General features: G+C 40.5%; 1 protein-coding gene and 1 non-coding gene across 6 annotated transcripts in view; both read left to right on the top strand.

Annotated features, from left to right (window-relative positions):
* IPO11 (importin 11) overlaps positions 1-22,508 on the top strand; it is a 229,948-nt gene that overhangs the window by 26,979 nt on the left and 180,461 nt on the right. For all 5 annotated transcript variants that reach the window (XM_063623275.1, XM_063623274.1, XM_055253888.2 and 2 more), the window contains exons 2-5: positions 6,888-7,031; positions 12,534-12,634; positions 19,789-19,861; positions 21,205-21,408. In XM_063623275.1, the coding sequence (XP_063479345.1) occupies positions 6,894-7,031; positions 12,534-12,634; positions 19,789-19,861; positions 21,205-21,408 (516 nt within the window). In that variant the 5' untranslated portion in view covers positions 6,888-6,893. The remainder of the gene's footprint in view (positions 1-6,887; positions 7,032-12,533; positions 12,635-19,788; positions 19,862-21,204; positions 21,409-22,508) is intronic.
* On the top strand, positions 12,729-12,835 carry LOC129468667 (U6 spliceosomal RNA). Its single transcript, XR_008652751.1, has one exon. It is a non-coding gene; the product is annotated as a U6 spliceosomal RNA (small nuclear RNA).

Raw genomic sequence — 22,508 nt, 5'->3', positions numbered from 1 at the left:
CCACCTTGGCCTCCCAAAGTGCTGGGATTATAGGCGTGAGCCGCTGCACCTGGCTGAAATATGCATTTTATTTACCCATTCATCACATGATGGATATTTGAGTTGTCAGTTTTTGGCTATTATGAATAATGTCGCAGTGAATATCTGTATACGAGTTTTTGTATGGACATATTCATTTCTCTTGAGTATATGTCCAAGGGTAGAATTGCTATGTTATATGTTATTCTGTGTTTAACATGTTAAGGAACTGCCAGACTTTTCCAAAGTGGCCATTTTACATCTGCACCAGCAATGCATGAGGGTTTCAGTTTCTCCTTACTGATGCCTCATTATCTTCTTTTAAAAAGCTGGACACTATTGATTGGATCATTATCTTTTTGATTATAGCAGTAGTAGTGGGCCTTGACCTCCAGGGCTCAAGCAGTCCTCTCACCTCAGCCTCCCAAGTAGCTGGGACCACAGGTGTGTGCCATCACACCTGACTAACTTTTTCTATTTTTGGTAGAGATGGGTTTTCGCCATGTTACCCAGGCTGGTCTTGAACTCCTGAGCTCAGGCAAACTGCCCGCCTCAGCCTCCCAACATGTTGGGATTACAGGTGAGAGCCACCATGCCAGGCCCCTTAATCTCAGAAAGTAGTTTAGCAGTGTATTTAATTTAATTTAATTAATTTTTTTTTTTTTTTTTTTTTTTTTGAGACACAGCCTTGTTCTGTCGCCAGGCTGGAGTGCAGTGGTGCAATCTTGGCTCACTGCAACCTCTGCCTCCCAGGTTCACACGATTCCCCTGCCTCAGCCTCCCGAGTAGTTGGGATTACAGGTGTGCACCATCACGTCTGGCTAATTTTTTGAATTTTAATAGAAACGGGGTTTCACCATGGTTGGCCAGGCTGTTCTTGAACTCCTGACCTCAAGTGATCCTCCCGCCTCAGCCTCCAAAAGTACTATTACAGGTGTGAGCCACGTGAGCCACCGTGCCTGGCCTTATTTTATTTTTTGAGACAGAGTCTCCTCTGTCACCCAGGCTGCAGTGCGGTGGTGCGCTCTCCTCACTGCAACCTCCGCCTCCTGGGTTCAAGTGATTCTTGTGCCTCAACCTCCTGAGTAGCTGGGACTACAGGCATGTGCCATGGTATGCCTGGCTAATTTTTTATATTTTTAGTAGAGATGGGGTTTGCTATGTTGGCCAGGCTGGTCTTGAACTCCTGGCCCCGAGTGATCCGCCCACCTCGACCTCCCAAAGTGCTGGCATTACAGGCGTGAGCTACCATATCTGGGCCTTACAGTGTATTTTAAAACTCTTCATTTTCCTTCCTTCCCACCAGGCACTCCTGTGCACAGTACTCACTTATCTAATTGTGCGCTTGCTTAGAAATTCCAGGGGCTATTTTTTGTTGTTTGTTTGTTTGAGACGAAGTCTTGCTCTGTCACCCAGGTTGGAGTGCAGTGGAAGTGATCTCGGCTCACTGTAGCCTCTACCTCCTGAGTTCAAGCGATTTTTCCAGGGGCTAATTTTTTTTTTTGAGACGGGGTCTCGCTCTTTGGCCCAGCCCGGAGTGCAGTGGCGCAATCTCGGCTCACTGCAAGCTCCGCCTCCTGGGTTCACGCCATTCTCCTGCCTCAGCCCCCCGAGTAGCTGGGACTACAGGCGCCCGCCACTGCGTGCGGCTAATTTTTTGTATTTTTAGTAGAGACGGGGTTTCACCGTGTTAACCAGGATGGTCTCGATCTCCTGACCTCGTGATCCGCCCGCCTCGGCCTCCCAAAGTGCTGGGATTACAGGCGTGAGCCACCGCGCCCGACCGCCAGGGGCTACTTTTAAGACAAATCAGGCATAGAGACTCAGCTGTGGAATCCTCCTGCTTAGGAGGAGTTACAGATAGTCTACCACCACCAGGCTAAAGTCAAGATGATGCTAGCTGTACCACCGGCTTACTCAGGATAGCCATTGAAACGAGGCATGCAGACCAGGCGCAGTGGCTCACACCTGTATTCCCAGCACTTTGGGAGGCTGAGGTAGGGGAATTACTTGAGGCCAGGAGTTTGAGACCAGCCTGGCCATCATGGCGAAACCCCGGCTCTATTAAAAATATAAAAGTTAACCAGGCTTGGTGGTGCACGCCTATAATCCCAGCTACTTAGGAGGCTGAGGCACAAGAATCGCTTGAGTCCAGGAGGCAGAGGGTTGCAGTGGGCTGAGACTGCACCGCTGCACTCCAGCCTGGGTCACAGAGCAAGACTCACATACATACATACATACATACATAAGGCATGCAGACCTGTACCCTGCTGCACCACTCCCGTATGTTTCTTATACCAAGTTTTTCTTCTTAAACCCCTTCACTCAGCCCAGAAAAACTGAAATGGTTCCTTTGAGGCTTAAGCTGGGCTATTTTCCCATTTACTAACACTTAAGTAAAAGCTGCTTTCCTTTTACCACACCATACTTTGACTGCTGAGTGGCAAATGGCCAAACTTGAGTTGGGTACTTTATTTATCCTGGTGTGGTACCTCTGCTCTTTGAGCAAGCTGTTGTGGGCGTGATAGAGGCTCACTATTCTTTGCCTGCTGCCCTGTGGTAGAGCTTCTGCCCCAGGAGTGGTGCCTGGATGGAATAAGAGAGCCTTAGACCTCTAGCTGTGTTTGCCTGGTACAGTATTTCTGCAGCATATAGCTGGGGTGTATGAGAAATGCTGGCTGGCTGGCTACTCATTCTGGGGAGAAACCTTAGCCCTTGGCTGGGAGTTAGGGTGAGACCGAGTCCCGTGTTCTTGGCTATATGTCCCTGGAGTAGAGCTTCCTCACATTGTGGGGTAGGGCTGGGTTTGTGGCTCAAAAGCCACAGATTCTTACTGTTCCTTCCAAGATTTAGCAATATTTGTTGCATAGATGTTTCTGTATTTGCTGTATGCGGTTAAGACATTTTCCAGAGACTTTGAGCTTTTTATAATTTTCACCAGTTAGGGTTGTATCCCTGAGGAGAGGGTCTGTGGAGCTACTTATGTCATCATTCCAGAAATATTCTTTCTCTTCTAATTCTTTTAAACTGGAAGTTAGGCCCAGTCTTGATTAGATAAATGTTGACCATTTTTGATGTTTCAGAGGCGAGGCTGTGGGCTTCGTATTTCATCATATCAGGAGGCACTTAAGGTCAAGTTGTGTTGCTGTTATTGATAACTGAATTTACTCTTGGTTAAGCTGGCGACTGACGATGGATTTCTTTATTTTAAAGATTTGTTTCTTCATTACAATTAGCAAGTAATCTGTGGAGTGATACTTGGACACACGGGAAACATTCTGTTCCCCAACAACTGTTCTTTCATTTAATGGTTTTAGCACGGGTTATTTACCCATGCCTGAATAAAATATTTCACTGTGGGAACCCTTTTTATTTTGAAACACTCTTCTTCAGTTTTTACTCTAATTTTGGCACTTTTTTTTTTTTTTTTTTAAAGTCAATCTACTTAATGTGTTGGCATTTAGTAGACTTGCTGGGGTTATTGTATGTGTGAAATGCCCTAAAACTAATGACAAACACAGATAATACAAATATTCTAAAGAAAATTGTTATGTATGGCTGAAATTGAAGTCACTGCAGCTCTGATAAATCTGTCAGTAGCAAGTAAAGATGCTGAGTTTTCTTTTGTTTACTTGTTTCTTTTAATGAGCATTTTTATGTTTCCAACTATAGGCACATTTGTATACCTTTGGGCTTTGGGTTTTTAGCCATTTAGATGAACCACTCATATTGATTCTTTGTGGGAGATACACTCTGGCTGCCAACTGGTATAGTAGAAATGTATTTTTCACAATTTGTTTTAACAATAAGAATAGCTTCCTCTGCCTCTCACCCCAGTAGCCCACAGATTTTGGGTAGACAACAGAGACTGTTCTGATTCTTATCCTAACAACTACTGCAGTGTCTGGCACAAAATAGGGGCCCCAAAAATGTATGAACTGAGCTCTTCCCTGCCAGACTGGATGGGCTTCTTAGGAGCAAGGATCAAAGCAAGGGGAGGACCTGGATGGGGCAGATACTGGAAGGAGGCAGGGATGGGAAACTCTAGCAGATTTCACTGCAACAGGAAAAATGGTGAGGGTAGGGATTGCTTTGCTGTGTGCATTTATGTTCTCTGCACAATCTTTGCTCTAGGGGAAAATTGCTTTGAGGGTTGGCAGTAGTCAGTGATTTTTTTAAGAGTAGCCCAAAGCAAGGCTGTGACTTTTATCTTTATTTCTTTGGTGGAGGGGGTGGGATGAGGAAGAGTTCTGGTAGAGCTTTTTTCCATTCATATGTTGATATCAATATATTTATATTCTTCTTATCCTGCATCTATTTTTATACTTATGTGAAAAGCCTAGACACCTTATTTTGCCCCATTTCTTCCTGCCCTTTTCTCCAACTTCATTTTCCACCACTTTCCCCTTTTCTCACTAAGTGTCAGTCATGTTGGCCTTGTTAAGTTTGTTTCTAATCACAAGGCCTTTTTTCTAGTTGTTTTCCCTGTCTGAAGCTCTGCCTTCCGATCTTTGCATGGGTTTCTCTTGTCATTCACGTCTCTCATAAATGTCACTTCTCAGAAGCCTTCACTGAATACCCAGTCTAAAGTGACACACTCAATTGCAGTCAGTCTTTTTGTTTGTTTGTTTTGAGACAGGGTTTCGCTGTTGCCCAGGCTGGAGTGCAGTGGCGTGATCACAACTCACTGTATCCTGGACCTCCCTGGGCTCAGGTGATCCTCCCACCTTAGCCTCCTTAGTAGCTGGGACTACAAGTGCACACCACACCTGGGTAATTTTTGTATTTTCTGTAGAGACGGGATTTTGCTCTGTTGCCCAGGTGGGTCTTGAAGTCTTGGGCTCAGGCGATCTGTCCGCCTCAGCCTCCCAAAGTGCTGGGATTAACAGGTGTGAGCCACCACACCTGGCCATGAGATGTGCTTTAAGTGTAAAATATACACAGGATTTTAAAGATTTAGTATTAAAAGTAAAATATTTCAGTATATATGTTGCAGTGATAACATTTTGGATATATTGAGTCAAATACACTATTAGGCCTGGTGCGGTGGCTTACACCTGTAATCCCAGAACTTCAGGAGGCCGAGGCAGGCGGATCATTTGAGGTCAGGAGTTTGAGACCACCCTGGCCAATATGGTAAAACCCAGTCTCTACTAAAAATACAAAATTAGCTGGGCGTGGTGGCTCACGCCTGTAGTTGCAGCTACTTGGGAGGCTAAGGCAGGAGAATCACTTGAACCTGGGAGGCAGAAGTTGCCATGAGCTGATATTGCACCACTGCACTGTAGCCTAGGCAACAGAGTGAGACGCTGTCTCACTATTTTTTTTTCACTATTTTTTTTTTTTTTTTTTTGGGAGGCCAAGGACCTGGCAGGCAGAGGTTGCAGTGAGTCGAGACCATGCCACTGCACTCCAGCCTGGGCAACAGAGCAAGACTCTGTTTCAAAAAAAAAAAAAAAATCTCAATCTGGCCAGGCATGGTGGCTCACGCCTGTAATCCCAGCACTTTGGGAGGCCGAGGCCGGCGGATCACCTGGGGTCAGGAGTTTGAGACCAGCCTGGCCAACATGGTGAAACCCCGTCTCTACTAAAAATACAAAAATTTGCTGGGCTTGGTGGTGTGCTCCTGTAATCCCAAATACTGGGGAGGCTGAGGCAGGAGAATCGCTTGAACCCGGGAGGTAGAGTGAGTTGAGATTGTGCTGTTGCACTGCAGCCTGGGTGACAGAGTGAGACTCTGTCTCAAAAAGTAGATCAAAATCAAATCAAATCTTAATCCAACTCTATTAGTAACTGTTGGTATTTTTCAGATTCTAGTTATTAGGCCCTTTTTAAGATGGTACAGTGAAATTTTTGTGTTTTTGATTAGCCCTGCTTTACTTACATAGGTTTTGAAATGGTTGATTTTCCCTAAAATATAATCTAGGTCAGATTTCTTGTTGAATCCACATTTGGGATGTTGCCATTTCACTGCAATTTAATTGTAATTATTTTAACAAAGGAATTCATTTGCTTTGGCTATATTCTTTTTAGGCTAATAACTTTCAGACTTTTGCTGTCTGGAACATTCTTCAGTCACAGAGATAGTATATTGTGAATAACTATACATACTTGCCAAGTATAGAATTGTATATACAATTTTGGGGGGCGATTAGAAACAGAATCCTGGAGAATTCAACAAAATCAAGAAATTGTGTGTTTGTTGAATGGCTTCAGCTACATGGTATAGGATTAGATGACCCAGCCCTTAAGATCCTTTCTGACTTAGGTTTTAGATTTTTGTTTAATAGGTCAGTTTGGCTTTTTTCCCCATAGCATTTCATTTTGTATGTTTCTTAAAATGATTTGGAGATGTACCATTGGTGGCACGTAAGATGGTGTTGGAGAGTACTTTACTAACGAGTCAAAGCAATTCTTTTTCAGTTTTCTTTTCTTCCTTCTGATTTTGTCAAGGATAAAGTTAGGTGCTACTTACTATATGGTTTAATATTTTTATAACACTTATTAATCTCCTTTTTAAAATGAAGACAGAAGGCCTTATGCTTAGTCTTGGGTACATAATGGTACTTACTCAGAATTTAGAAACTTTGAAGTTTGTGTGGGTGTCTCCCCTTCCTCAATTTATTATCTTCTATTTATGGAACAATGAAAGAGAGTTTCCTTTAGGAATAAATTGATTTAAGCAAAAATAATTTGATTATGAATTTTATGGAAGAGTATGGGTATACTTAGAAAAGATAGGCAGAACGTGAAGGAGTAGATGAATGGGAGTAATTCAGAACATGAAAGCTTTTTGTCTCCGTTTATTTTACTGTTAATTTTTTATTACTTATAATACACATTCAAGTATGTTAACTTATCATTGCCAGGTTTCCATGGATCTCAATAGTGCCAGCACTGTTGTTCTTCAGGTCTTGACACAGGCCACCAGTCAGGATACTGCTGTGTTAAAACCAGCTGAGGAGCAGTTGAAGCAGTGGGAGACACAGCCAGGTTTCTATTCAGTGTTGCTGGTAAGTTGGTCTAAAATTGTTTGCTTTTCTTTTTAATAAAATGAGAACATTAATTTGTTTTAAAAACCTAGTTTTATTGGTAGTTTAGTGAAATAGATTCAAATGTTTGGCTGCTGATGCCTTTGCCATTATCTTATTACTTTATGACTTCTTAAGGGTGTTAAAGAAATATTTATTGGTAAATATAAAAATAAGCTAGGTATGTGTAGCATCTGCTCAGAAGGCAAAACTGTGATGATTTTCAGTTTTAGTATGTTAAAAGTATCTACTATCAGGACTCTAGGTAGCACTCTTTCATATTTTGTCTTTATCCCTACCTCAGGTAATTTATGTTGTCATAGTTGTTCAGGTCTCCACATTGCAGCATCAGTGCCAGGTATACCATGTATTTCACTTTAAAATGTTTTCTTTTCTCATCTAAAAATTTCATTCTCTTGACACATCTGATATTTTCTTGGATGTAATGGGAAATGGTATAATTAATTAACAATATGTGCTTTAAACAAACCTTTATTGGAGTTTAAAGTTTTTGACTAATTAATCAAAATTATTTTCTCAATGCCAGAATGAAAGAAGTCTTTTTGTGTTGAACACTTTCCTTATACTTTTCTTCTGAGAAGTTGAGAACTCTGATTAGTGTTTGAAGTTTAGCTTCTGGTCAGGGCAACAAAGCTCCCAGTTGGGTTAAAAAACTGACTCAGTATTTGTGACCAGGTCATAGAATCAGAGCAAAATTGTTTATTATATCTTGCAAAATAAAATACATGATAGCAGTTGTCATATATATTTTAACTTGTTGGCTAAAAAAGTTTGAGTTGTTTGTCATATTGAAGAAGATATTGTTCATGACTGTAAGGGAAATTGTTTACAGTCAGACTTGTTATCCTGATTATAACAAAAAAGATGGCTGTTTGGCTCGGTAACAGAATGGTAAAAAAAAAAAAAAAAGATTGATTTTAAAAGATACTAAAGAAAACATCTTATTCTTTATGTAATCCTAGCATCATGTTTGTAAATTTTAGGCATAGTATAAATCTTTAGAAAATCTCTTGAGTAGGGCTGGGTGCAGTGGCTCACTCTTGTAATCCCAGCACCTTGGGAGGCTGAGGCCGGTGGATCACCTGAGGTCAGGAGTTTGGCGCACGCCTGTAGTCGCAGCTGTTCATGAGGCTGAGGCAGGAGAATCGCTTGAACTCAGGAGGCGGAGGTTGCAGTGAGCTGAGATCATGCCATTGTACCATTGTACTCCAGTCTGGGCAACAAGAGCGAAACTCCGTCTCAAAAAAAAAAAAAAAAAAAAATATATATATGGTGGTGGGGGTGGGCGTGGTGGCTCACGCCTGTAATCCCAGCACTTTGGGAGGCCAAGGCGGGAGGATCACGAGACCAGGAGATCGAGACCATCCTGACTAACATGGTGAAACCCCGTCTCTACTAAAAATACAAAAAATTAGCCGGGCGTGGTGGTGGGCGCCTGTAGTCCCAGCTACTCGGGAGGCTGAGGCAGGAGAATGGTGTGAACCGGGGAAACAGAGTTTGCAGTGAGTGGAGATCGCGCCACTGCACTGCAGCCTGGGCGACAGAGCAAGACTCCGTCTCAAGTAAAAAAAAAAAAAAAAAAAAAATCTCTTGAGTATCTTTACTCTCCTTATGGCTTATTTAAATGAATATTCTCTGTAATTAGTCTTGTGCTTTTTTAGGCCAAAATATAAAACACTTTTAGAATTTCTTATTTTAATTATTGCCAGACCTTAAAAACCAATAGGCATTGCTTAACTGTTGTCTTTTTATGTATTAATAACTATACCTTATTAATAATATTAAGTGCCTAGGTGTTTTTTTTTTGTTTTTTTTTTTGAGACGGAGTCTCGCTCTGTCACACAGGCTGGAGTGCAGTGGGGTGATCTAGGCTCACTGCAAACTCTGCCTCCTGGGTTCAAGCCATTCTCGTGCCTCAGCCTCCTCAGTAGCTGGGACTACAGGCGCCCCGCCACCACCCCCGGCTAATTTTTTTGTATTTTTAGTAGAGACGGGGTTTCACCGTGTTAGCCAGGATGGTCTCAATCTCTTGACCTTGTGATCCGCCCGCCTCGGCCTCCCAAAGTGCTGGGATTACAGGCGTGAGCCACCGCGCCTGGCCCGGTCTTTTTTTTTTTTTTTTTTTTTTTTTTAAGGAGAGACGGTCTTGCTTTGTTGGCTGGTGTCAAACTCCTGGGCTCAAGTGATCCTCCCACCTCAGCCTCCGAATGTCTTTATATTTATTACCTGTAATTTTTTTCTTAGAGGAATATAACATTTCTTTTAGATGGAACAGATTACAGTAGATTAAAAAGCCACTGTGTTTTAGTCTTCCTTTTTCCCCTATACTCACTATCTAGGTACATTTGATCTTACATAGCTGTCCATTCTAGTCAGGAGATTCCTGTATTTGTATACGTGATCTGAGGCTTATGTTTTAGTCATGTTATTCAGAGTACTTATAGGTCATTTCTACTTGGATTGACATGTGCAGCTTGACTTTTCTTATTTTCCCAAGTGTATTTGAGATAGACTGAGTGAGATCCACCAACTTCCACAGTATTCCCACATTACTTCCATTCGTTCACTCATTCGCTCAATAGAAAGTTAGGAAGTTTCTGCTTTGCCAGGCACTGTGCTAGGTTCTAGGCGTAAGACAAGACTCAATCTAGTATAGAAGGTGGACGTGTAATGTTGAAGATCAAATGTGATTAATGTGGTAAAAGAAGTGCATCTTTTGTAATGGAGACCCAAAAGAGGGACTTGCACCCAGTTGCCAGTGTTTCGAAGGAATAAATGTGAGTTACACAACTATCTTTGTAATCTTTTTTCTATTTTTTTGTATTTACACATGATTTTCTAAAATTGGCTGTCTAGTATACGTTCCTTTTTTTTTTTTTTTTTTTTTTTTTCTGAGACGCAGTCTCGCTGTGTCACCCAGGCTGGAGTGCAGTGGTGTAATCTCAGCTCACTGCAACTTCTGCCTCCTGGGTTCAAGCGATTCTCCTGCCTCAGCCTCCTGAGTAGCTGGGATTACAGGCGCCCCCCACCATGCCTAGCTAATTTTTTGTATTTTTAGTAGATACAGGGTTTCACCATGTTGGCCAGGCTGGTCTCTAACTCCTGACCTCAAATAATCTGCCCACCTCGGCCTCCCAAAGTGCTGGGATTACAGGCGTGAGCCACTGCGCCCAGCCTGCATTCCTTTTTAAAAAATACTTGGCTGGTCGCAGTGGCTCACCCCTGTAATCCTAGCACTTTGGGAGGCCAAGGCGGGTGGATCACCTGAGGTCAGGCGTTCCAGACCCACCTGGCCAACACGGCGAAAACTCGTCTTTGCTAAAAATACAAAAATTAGCCAGGCGTGGTGGTGCATGCCTGTAATCCCAGCTAATCATGAGGTTGAGGAAGGAGAATTACTTGAACCCGGGTGGTGGAGGTTGCAGTGAACCAAGATTGCGCCACTGCACTCCAGTCAGTACAACGGGAGTGAGACTCCATCTCAAAAAAAAACTTATAAATGTTTTTCTATAGCAGAGGACATACTTCCACATCATTTTTGGCTTTGGGATTTTCCTATAAAGGCCACCTTTGGGAATTTGAGTTGTTTTTGGTCTGAGACATAGTATAATTAGTCATTATTTGGATTAACGTAATGAATACTTTTTTTGAGTAATGGTTAATGTTGAGTTGAGATTATTCACATCACATGTAGCTTTATCTCTCTTTTTTTTTTGAAACAGAGTTTCACTCTTGTTGCCCAGGATGGAGTGCAGTGGTGTGATCTCAGCTCACTGCATCCTCTCCCCTCCCGGATTCAAGCGATTCTCCTGCCTCAGCCTCCCAAGTAGCTGGGATTACAGGCATGCGCCAACATGCCTGGCTAATTTTATATTTTTATGGAAACGGGGTTTCTCCATGTTGGTCAGGCTGGTCTCGAACTCTTGACCTCAGGTGATCTGCCCTCCTCGGCCTCCCAAAGTGCTGGGATTACAGGTGTGAGCCACTGTGCCTGGCCTTTTTTTTTTTTTTTTTTTTTTTTTGAGACGGAGTTTTGCTCTTGTTGCCCAGGCTGGAGTGCAGTGGCGCGATCTCTGCTCACTGCAACCTCTGCCTCCTGGGTTCAAGCAATTCTCCTGCCTCAGTCTACTGAGTAGCTGGGATTCTAGGTGTGCGCTACCACGCCCAACTAATTTTTTGTATTTTTAGTAGAGACGGGGTTTCGTCATGTTGGCCAGGCTGGTCTCGAACTCCTGACCTCAAGGTGATCCACCTGCCTCGGCCTCCCAAAGTGCAGGGATTACAGGCATGAACCACCACACCTGGCCGCTTTATATCTCTTAAAAATGTTCTGCTATCAAACTTTTTTTTCTTTTTTGAGACAGAGTCTCACTCTGTCACCAGGCTGGAGCACAGTGGCGCGATCTCGGCTTACTGCAACCTCCGCCTTCCTGGTTCAAGCAATTCTCCTGTGTCAGCCTCCCGAGTAGCTGGGATTACAGGCATGCGCCACCATGCCCAGCTAATTTTTGTATTTTTAGTAGAGATGGGGTTTCACCATGTTGGCCAGGATGGTCTCGATCTCCTGACCTTGTGATTCGCCTGCCTTGGCCTCCCAAAGTGCTGGGATTACAGGCGTGAGCCACTGCGCCCAGCTTTATCAAACTTATTTACAGGGATAATTGTTTTGATAAGGAGGGTACTGTGAAATAGTTTTATTTCATAGCATGTTTTAACAACCCCGGGGCCTTGACTCCTTAGAATCTTTGAATCTATGCTGTAGTGGGCCTACTTTTTCTAATTTGGAAGTTACATATTTTATTGAATATGTATGGGGTTATGGTATTCATTTGAAAAATAATTAGGTTTGCTTGTTTCTGAATTTAATTTTTTTACTAGGGGAATTTTCAAACACACCTAAAAGCAGAATAGTACAATGACTCTCTACATGTCTGTTACTCAGCTTAAACAGTTAACATACAACTGAGCAGGTATACTTTCTTAGATTAATTGTAGAACTATACATACTTCATAAATATCGATATGATATATGTAGTGATAGAATGTAAACAAATTTAATTAAAAGATCTGTCCAGGCTGGGTGTGGTGGCTCATGCCTGTAATCCCAGCACTTTTGGGAGGCCAAGGCGAATGGATCACCTGAGGTCAGGAGGTCGAGACCAGCCTGGCCAGCATGGTGAAACCCTGTCTCTACAAAAAAAATACAAAAAATTAGCTGGGCTTGGTGGCAGGCACCTGTAACCCCAGCTACTTGGGAGGCTGAGGCAGGAGAATCACTTGAACCTGGGAGGCGGAGGTTGCAGTGAACCGAAATCGTGTCATTGCACTCCAGCCTGTGCGACAATAGTGAAACTCTGTCTCAAAAAAAAAAAATAAAGATCTGTCCATACTTTATTGTGGGTACTTTAATTATGCTTTTTACTTATTCCCTGCTAATTCTAATATTATGTTTTTTATTTATAGAATATTTTTACAAACCACACTTTGGATATAAATGTAAGGTGGCTTGCTGTACTGTATTTTAAACATGGAATTGATCGCTACTGGAGACGTGTAGCACCTCAGTAAGTTCCATCACTTCCCCTATTCCTTGAGTATAATCCTTCCCAAATTCAGGAAGGTGTAAGAATGTACTTGTTTATGTAAAAGAATGTGTTAGCGCTTACTTCTACAGCACATACACTAAAATTGGAGCAATACAGAGAAGATCAGCATGGTCTCTGTGCAAGGATGATGTGGAGATTTGTGAGGTGTTTGATATTTAAAAAAAATGCAAAAGAAGTGTTTACTACTGAATAAGTGTTCTATTTAGTTAATGACAGATCAACAGCTATGTTATTGTTTTCTTCATGGTTTTCTGTTTGTGTGTGTGTGTGTGTGTGTGTGTGTGTGTGTGTCATGTTGGCCCTCTCCTTGCAAGGATCATGCTGAGTGAGTCATGTTGAACAAAAGCCCTCTTTTTTAGTCCTACCCACTTAAAAGGCTGAGGCAGGAGGATTGCTTGAGCCCAGGAATTTAGACCAGCCTGGGCAACATGGAGAGACCCCATCTCAAGAAAAAAGAAACAGAAATATAGGATTAGGATTTGGAAAAAAAAAGCCATTCAGAAGGAAATCCCAGGTCAACTCTGAACCAGCTAGGTGTTAATTTCTGAGTCTTACGCATTCTTTCTCTGTGGTGGAAATGGAGTAGTATACATTTGTAATCACATTAGTATTCAGTTATAACTGCTATGTACGTGGTTAACAGATGTAGTAGTTAATTTTACATGTTATATAATCAATGGAAAATCATTGTAGACATGACCCTGGGATTTGATAGAAAATATGGTAGTGAATTTTGCCTAAGAAGTAACATAATCTGTGTTTTCCAGTAGATGGCACTATAGCTCTGTAAATTCTTAAAAGCCGTAAGACCTTTTTTCTCAGTCTGAATACTTCAAAATGCATATAAAACATGTCTTTGAATAATATTGGAAACAACAAGAATATTTTCAGGCTGCACTTGGGATACTATATTAAGGTTTAAAGAAAATATGTCTTTTTTTTTTTTTTTTGAAACGGAGTTTCACTCTGTTGCCCAGGCTGGAGTGCAGTGGCGCGATCTCGGCTCACTGCAAGCTCTGCCTCCCGGGTTCACACCATTCTCCTGCCTCAGCCTCCGGAGTAGCTGAGACTACAGGCGCCCGCCACCACGCCCGGCTAATTTTTTGTGTATTTAGTAGAGATGGGGTTTCACCGTGTTAGCCAGGATAGTCTCAATCTCCTGACCTGGTGATCCGCCCGCCTCAGCCTCCCAAAGTGCTGGGATTGCAGGGGTCAGCCACCGTGCCCGGCCGGATTAATTTTTTAGATAGGATTAATTCATAATTTTGGGGAGAAATACGGTAAGTAGTGATGAGAATGTGTGCATTACTGGTTTATAGGCAATGGCCCAGCAGCACTTTTCTACTGCTTTGTCCAATTAAATTTTACATGTCTCCTAAAATTCATTTTGTTTTACTGGTTATATAAAGGATACAATTATAAATGATTGTCTTGGCTGGGCACGGTAGCTCACGCCTGTAATCCCAGCACTTTGGGAGGTCGAGGCGGGCAGATCACCTGGGGTCAGGAGTTCGAGACCAGCCTGCCCAACATGGTGAAACCCCACCTTTACTAAAAATACAAAAATTAGCCAGGCGTGGTGGCAGATGCTGGTAATCCCAGTTGCTGGGGAGGGTGACACAGGAGAATCACTTGAACCTGGGAGGTAGAGGTTGCAGTGAGCCAAGAACGTGCCACTGCAATCCAGCCTGGGCGACACAGTGAGATTATGTCTCGAGAGAGAGAGAGACATATATATATATGTATATATATATATATATATATAAACATACATATAAATATATATATAAATGGTTGTTTTGAAGGGAAAGTAAATTATTAAATATTTCAGGTTGTACTTTTACATAATGAATTAGAACCTAGAATTTAGCTTAAATTTAAAAAATTATGAGAGAATTTATACAATATTAGGTAGTTAAATCCCAAGCTGTCTCTTTTAGTATATATTGAAATAAAAGCTGGAAAGAAGATGAATATATTTAGAAAGGGAGCACTAGTGGCAGTTTAGTAATTGAACTTATAAACTTAAGACTTTTTAAAAATATGCTTGTTTCTGTACTTATCAGTTTCATTTTATGTAGATCCTACTCTTAACCATTTTCACAGAATGAGAATTAACAAGCTTGTTACCATTACAATATACATTGCAATTTATTGGGGTCCTAATTAATTAAATACTGTCCAATTTCTGCTTGAGATATAGTTTGAATTCATCTAATGATAACATGCATAAAACTAAAGGTGGAATGTTAATTATTGTTAGAGAATTGTTAAAGATGTGAATTTTCTTCAGGTTAATGGCTTGTTTCTTTAATATGTATACAATCCCTGACTTATGGTTGTTTGATTTAATGATTTTTTTTTTTACTTCACTGTGATGCGAAAGCAATATGTATGTATTCAGTAGAAACTGTACTTCAAGTGCCCATAAAACCATTCTATTTTTCACTTTCAATACAGTCTTTTTCATTTTCAGTACAGTGTTCAATAAATTAACATGAGATATTTATTACTCTATTATAAAATAGGCTTTGTGTTGGATGCTTTTGCCCAGCAGTAGGCTAATGTAAGTGTTCTGGGCATGTTTGAGGTAGGGTAGACTAAGATATGATGTTCAGTAGGTTAGATATATTAAATAAATTTATGACTTACAATATTTTATATTTACTGTGGGTTTGTCAGGAGATAACCCCATCGTAAGTCGGGAGCATCTGTATATTTTTTTGCATGATCTATTTTGATAGCTAGTCATTATACACTTTTATTGTAGTTAGAGTTATGCAGACTGCTGAACCTGACTCCTTGGCATAGAAGAAAAGTTCAGTTACAAGTTTAAAGCAAAATATTGTAGGAGAACACATTATGTCAGGGATTTGATAGTAGAAGGGAACTATTAAAGTTGGAAAGTATAGCATAGTCATAAGAGGATTAGAGAGATCATTTTTAATGACCTGAATGTTTATCTTAATCTTGTTTTCTCATTTGTTTATTAACTTTGAGTAAGTCATTAAGGTTTTAAAATACTTTCTTTGAAGTGTAATATATAACAGACTTTAAAACAGTACACAAATGAAGGGTGTAGTTTGAATGTTTATAATGCAAAGACACCTGTGTAACTGCCACTTGGAACTAGATAGAACACTTATAGCACTCCAGAAACTTTTACACACATGTGCATTTTATTACTATTTATAGTCAGATGTGTGTTCAACTTTAGTAGATACTGTTAATTAATTTTCTAGGCTGGTTGTACCGGGTTGCACTTCCACAGCAACATACGAGTGTTAGTATTTGCTCTGCATTCTTATCAGCACTTGGTCTGATCTTTCATTTTAGTCATTCTGGTAGGCTTAGTAATTTTAGTTTGCATTTTCTTTATGAATGATGAGTACTTTTTAATGTACTTATTGGTCATTGGGATATCCTCTATTGTGAAGGGTCTGTTATTTGCACATTTAAAAAAATTGGGTTATCTTATTGATTTATGAGACTTTTATTTTAGATACGAGTCCTTTGTCAAATATACGTATTACAAATATCTTCTCCTAGGCCAGGTGGAGTGGCTCATGCCTGTAATCTCAGCACTTTGGGAGGCCGAGGCGGGCAGGTCACCTGAGGTCGGGAGTTCGAGACCAGCCTGGCCGACATGATGAAACTCCATCTCTACTAAAAATACAAAAACTAGCTGGACATGGTGGCGCATGCCTGTAGTCCCAGCTACTGAACAGGCTGAGGCAGGAGAATCTCGAACCTGGGAGGCAGAGGTTGCAGTGAGCTGAGATCGTGCCACTGTACTCCAGCCTGGGCAACAGAGTAAGACTCTGACTGCAAACAAAACAAAACAAAACAAAACAAAAAACCAACTTTGTGACTTGCCTTTTCATTTTCTTCATGGTGTCTTTTGATGAACAGAAGCCCTTAATTTTAATGAAGTTTAATTTAATTACCTTTCTATGATTATTTCTTTTGGGTCGTAATTATAATTTTTTTTTTTTTTTTTTTTAAGAAGACAGGGTTTTGTTCTGTTGCCCAGGCTAGAGTGCAGTGATGCAATCATAGCTCAGTGTAACCTTTTAACTCCTGGGCTCAAGCAGTCCTCCTGCCTAAGCCTCCTGAGTAGCTGTGGCTACAGGTGTGTGCCGCCAGTGGCTAATTTTTAAATTTTTTTTGTAGAGATGGGGTCTTGCTGTGTTGCCCAGGCTAGTCTTGAACTCCTGACTGCAAGTGACCCTCCCACCTTGGCCTTCCAAAATGCTGGGATTTACAGGCGTGAGCCAGTGCCCCCAGCCTATTTATGAAATTTTTGCTCTACCTGTGGTCATGAAAATACTCTGTTTTCTACTGAAAGCTTTGTTTTCCTTTTCTATTTTAGGTGTATGATCTATCTGGAATTTATTTTTGTACAAGGTGCTTATGTGAAGTAGGGACATGTGTTCTTTCTCCACTGCATTATGATTGTACCCTTGTTTTTTTATTTTTATTTATTTTTTTTTTTTCTGAGACAGGGTCTTTCTCTGTCACCCAGGCTGGAGTGCAGTGGTGCCATCATGGCTCACTGCAACCTCGACTTCTCAGGCTCCAGTGATCCTCCCACTTTAGCCTCTGGAGTAGCTGGGACCACAGGTGTGTGCCACCATTCCTGGCTAATTTTTTATTTTTGGTAGAGACAGGGTTTCACCATGTTGATCAGGCTGGTCTCGAACTCCTGAGCTCAAGCAGTCCAACTCTCTTGGCCTCCCAAAGTGCTGGTATTACAGTCGTGAGCCACCACGCTCGGCTTTGGATTTGTTTTTTCATCCAATTTTATCATAAATGTCTTAATTTTGGTATTATGCCCATTTGTACTTAATGTAATTACTAATATATTGGGATTAAATCTACCCACATTTCATTCTTTTTCTTTTTTTTTCAAGACAAGAGTCTTGCTCTGTTGTCCATGCTGGAATACAGTGACACCATCTCAGCTCACTACAGCCTCTGCCTCCCAGATTCAAGCAGTTCTCATGCCTCAGCTTCCCGAGTAGTTGGGATTACAAGCATTCGCCACCATGCCCAGCTAAATTTTGTATTTTTAGTAGAGACAGGGTTTTACCATGTTGTCCAGGCTGGTCTTGAACTCCTGGCCTCAAGTGATCTTCCTGCCTCGGCCTCGCAGAGTGCAGGGATTACAGGCGTGAGCTACTTTGTCCAGCCCCACACTTTGTTTTCTGTATGTCTTGATATTTGTTCCCTTTTTTTCTTTCTTTCTTTACTTTGGATTACAGTAGTTTCTCCTATCTGCAAATGATAGGTTCCAAGACTCCCAGTGGATGCCTGAAACTGTGGATAGTCCTGAGTCGTGTATTTAGTATTTTTTTTTTTTTTTTTTTTTTCAGTCGGATGACAAGATAGCTACTAGATGTCTAGTGGGCAGGTAGCATGTACAGCATGGGTATGCTTGACAAAGGAATAATTCATGTCCCAGGCCAGACAGGGTAGGACAGCATGAGATTTCATCGTGCTATTCAGGATGCTACGCTATTCAAAACCTATGAATTTTCCATTCCATTCATTGAGTCTGCTTCATTGATGGTAGATTACTGAAACCATGGAAAGTAAAGGAGGACAACTATATTCAAGACATTTTTTATTACTCAATTTTACTCTAAAACGTTTAGTATGTTTTCATTACTTAAGTGATTATAACATGGACCCTTGATATTCTTGTATTAGTACTTTACTTTTTTAAAAAAACTTTGTTTTGTTTTGTTTTGTTTTTAGAGACAGGGTCTTGCTCTGTTGCCCAGGCTGGAATGCAGTGGCACAATCATAACTCACTGCAGCCTCGAACTGCTGGGCTCAAGAAATCCTCCTGTCTCAGCCTCCTGAGTACCTCGGACTACAGGTGTATGACACCATGTTCTGCTAATTTTTTTTAGTTTTAATTTTTTGTAGAGACGGGATCTTGCTATGTTGCCCAGGCTTATCTTGAACTCCTGGCCCCAAGCAATCCTTCTATCTCAGCCTCACATAGGATTGGGATTACAGACATGAGCCACGATGCCTGGCCCTTTACTTTTTCTAGTTAATGCCAGAACCTTGTAGTAATGCGTTAATTCTGTGTAATCCCTCTTGTCTTTAATGCTATTGTTGTTGTGTGCTTTAATTTAATTTAATTAATTTAATTCTGATACCCAGAATGGAAAACGTTAAAATGAGGCATTAAAATTTATGTACGTTTACTATTTAAAAAAATATTTAAGAGACAAGGACTTGTTCTGTTGCCCAGGCTGGAGTGCAGTGGTGCAATCATAGCTCACTGCAGCCTTGACCTCTTGGGCTCAAGCGATCCTTCTGCATTGGCCTCCCGAAAGTGCTAGTATTACAGGCCTGAGCCACTGTGCCTGGCCTTAATTTTAAAATTAACAACACATTCATACGTATGTATTCAACATGGATACAGTCTTATACAGTAGTGTTCTCCTTTCCTGTCCAGTAGCTTCCTATTTTCCTTTCTCATACGCAGTCAAAATTATTAGTATTGTGTTTATTCTTTTTGGAGATGTTTAAAGTGAAAGGTTTAAGCCAGCTGATTTCTAGTAAGTCGCCCATCCCAAATATTCCCTGTTTCTGAATCTCTTGACCCATAGAATAATCTCACACAGATTTTATGAAAGAAGCCAATGGAGTGGCAATATTTACCTGTATAGATTTTTTTTAGCTGTCTATTGTTTTTTGTGGGCAACTATTTTTACATCAACAAAAGTGAACATCAAATATATTAATTACCTGGATTTGTTTTATTTCCTCTCGCTTACTGTGTGGTGCTTCCCATTTATTCAATTGTGAAGGAATTTTATGCTTCCGACTTATCTGATGTGCCAATGTATAAGTATTAGAAATAATCTTATTCATTTACCAGAACCAATTAGGGACAATTTAGAAGACTTTTTATTGTTAAAGTTCACAGTAGTGCCAATATACAAGTAATGGAAATAATCCTTTTTATTTACAAAAACCAATCAGACACATGTTTGAAAGTCTTTTTATTATTAAAATTTATAGTAGTGCTTACCTACATTTATTATTAGTTGGCATTCTTTTGCATAATCGATATTTTTTTTTTTTTACAGCGCTCTCTCAGAGGAGGAGAAAACTACTCTGCGTGCAGGGCTCATCACCAACTTCAATGAACCAATAAACCAGGTTAGTGAGAAATGAATGCTAATTTTTCTTTTAATTTGTACTGCTTTTCCAAGCTAATTTTATATTCTGGCATTAAAATCAAAAATAAATAAAAATATCACTATTCCACTATTTTCATTTGTGATGTTTTTATTTTTAAATTTTGAGATCTATTTGTAACGTTGAATAGTTTTGATTAGATTTGGTTATTAATTATTTAAAGCCCAGAAGTCATTTTAAGGTGTACTTGTATACTTTTCAGCTTTCTCATTTTATGAGCCTGTATTTAAAGCAAATCTCTCTATATAGTCATGTGATGCCTAATGTTATCTTGGACAATAGTGGACTGCATATATAATCGTGGTCTCATAGAATTATAATGGAACTGAAAAGTTCTCACCCATTGACATCATAGCTGTCCTAATATTGTAGTGCAATGAATGTATTACTCATTAGTTTGTGGTAATGTTGGTGTAAACCTATTGCACTGCTGCTAGTCTCACAAAAGTATAGCACATACGATTATTATACATTCTGTGATATTCACACAACCACAGAATTGCCTAAGACACATTTCTCAGAACATATCTCTGTTGTTAAGTGATACATGGTTATATTTGTAGTCTTACTGCACAAGAATTAATTTTAGAGTTACCTTTAATGGGGCAGGAGGTGATTAGGGAGGGGTTTGTGTTACTGAGCAGTGAACAACTGCCTAATTGTTCTTTCAGCTAGCATTTGGGAAACTGATATGTAGAAATATCATTATTTAAGTGCCCAGTATTTGGCGTTTTTTTCTACTTTTAGGTCAGGATTCTTACACTTTATGGTCACAGGATCTCGTTATACTGCTAAAATTGAAGACCTTAAAGAGTTATATCTGTTGATATTTACTGTATTATAAATTAAAACTGAGAAACTTAAAAATATTAGTGTAAAAAATAAAATACTCATCAACATAGCAGTTTTGGAAATGAGCAATAGTAGCTATTTCCAAAACAATAAAAATTTAGTGAGAAAGGTGGCATTGGCTTGCATTTTTAGGGTCTGGCTATTTAAGGGAAGACATCTAGGTTTTCATATCTGCTTCTTCATTTACTCTGTTGTGATACATGGTAGATGTTATATGAAGAAAACCTCGTTTCACACTGACAGATAATTGGGTAAAGGAGGACCTCATAGGTCCCAGAAAGGGTCTTAGCTCTACCAGGGGTCCATGGGCCACACTTTGAGAACCACCGTTTAAGCAGTCATGCAGTGAAATTGTATTCATTTTTGTCAAATGTATAATTAACAAGGTGATTTTTCACCGTGCATGCATTCCTTATCTATTGCCTTGATTCCGTTTAATTTTTTCCTTTCAGATTGCAACTCAGATTGCAGTGCTGATTGCAAAAGTTGCTAGATTGGATTGTCCCAGACAGTGGCCTGAACTAATTCCCACTCTTATAGAGTCTGTTAAAGTCCAGGATGATCTTCGACAGCACAGAGCATTACTTACCTTCTATCATGTTACCAAGACACTGGCATCTAAACGACTTGCTGCTGATAGAAAACTATTTTATGATGTAAGTGATTTCACGTAGTTAAATTTGATTATGAAAATTGTGCAGCTGGGCACGGTGGCTCATGCCTGTAATCCCAGCACTTGGGGAGGCCGAGGCGGGTGGATCACGAGATCAGGCCTGGCCAACATGGTGAAACCCCATCTCTACTAAAAACTACAAAAATTAGCCAGGCATGGTGGCACGTGCCTATGGTTCCAGCTACTCAGGAGGCTGAGGCAGAAGGATCGCTTGAACTCAGGAGGTAGAGGTTGCAATGAGCCGTGATTGTGTCACTGCACTCCAGCCTGGGCAACAGGGCGAGACTCCATCTCAAAAAAAGAAAAAAAAAAGAAAATTGTGCTACTTGTGAAAAAACATGACTGTAGTTTTACTTCTGTTGATGTTTTTTGAAAGACTTAATTCTTTCTCATTTTAAGCTGGGCAGTGATACGAATAAAAAGATCAGTTAGTTGCTAGTGAGGAGGATTGGTTGTTGGATACACTCTGAAGGCAAGGAGATCAGTTTGAGGCAAAGGAAGTAGTTCAGATGAGATGATACGTCTCTTAAATGAAGCTGTGGTAAAGGGAACAATTAGGTGGGCACAGAGTTGACATTTAGGAGGAGAATTGATACGTCTGGGTAATTGAAGGATGTAGGGCAGATATAGGAAGGAGTTTGACATAAGTAGGGAGTGACAGCCGTTTATCAGGTTTTTTGCACCTTTTTTTTGGTTTTGGGTTTGTGTGTGTGTGTGTGTTTTGAGACAGGGTTTTGTTCTGTTTTTGATTGTGTGTGTGTATGTGTGTGCGCGTTTTGAGACAGGGTTTTGTTCTGTCACCCAGGGTGTGGTACAGTGGCATGATCATAGCTCACTACAGCCTTGACCTCCTTGGCTCAAACCATCCTCCTACCTCAGCCTCACGAGTAGCTAGGACTACAGGTACACGCCACCACGCCCAGATGGTTTTTTAATTTTTTTTAGAGATGAAATCTCACTGTGTTACCCATGCTTTAAAGTATTTTTAACAGTGTTCTTTGTTACCTTCTGTAAATATAGAGAAATTAAAGGTATATAATTTTAAGTCTTATTATACGGTCACATGATAGGGCTCAAGAAACT

Source organism: Symphalangus syndactylus, chromosome 18 (genome assembly GCF_028878055.3).
Source record: "Symphalangus syndactylus isolate Jambi chromosome 18, NHGRI_mSymSyn1-v2.1_pri, whole genome shotgun sequence".
Taxonomy (NCBI): Eukaryota; Metazoa; Chordata; class Mammalia; order Primates; family Hylobatidae; genus Symphalangus; species Symphalangus syndactylus.
Note: the sequence above shows the minus strand (reverse complement) of the source record. Positions and strands in the feature narration are given on the sequence as shown.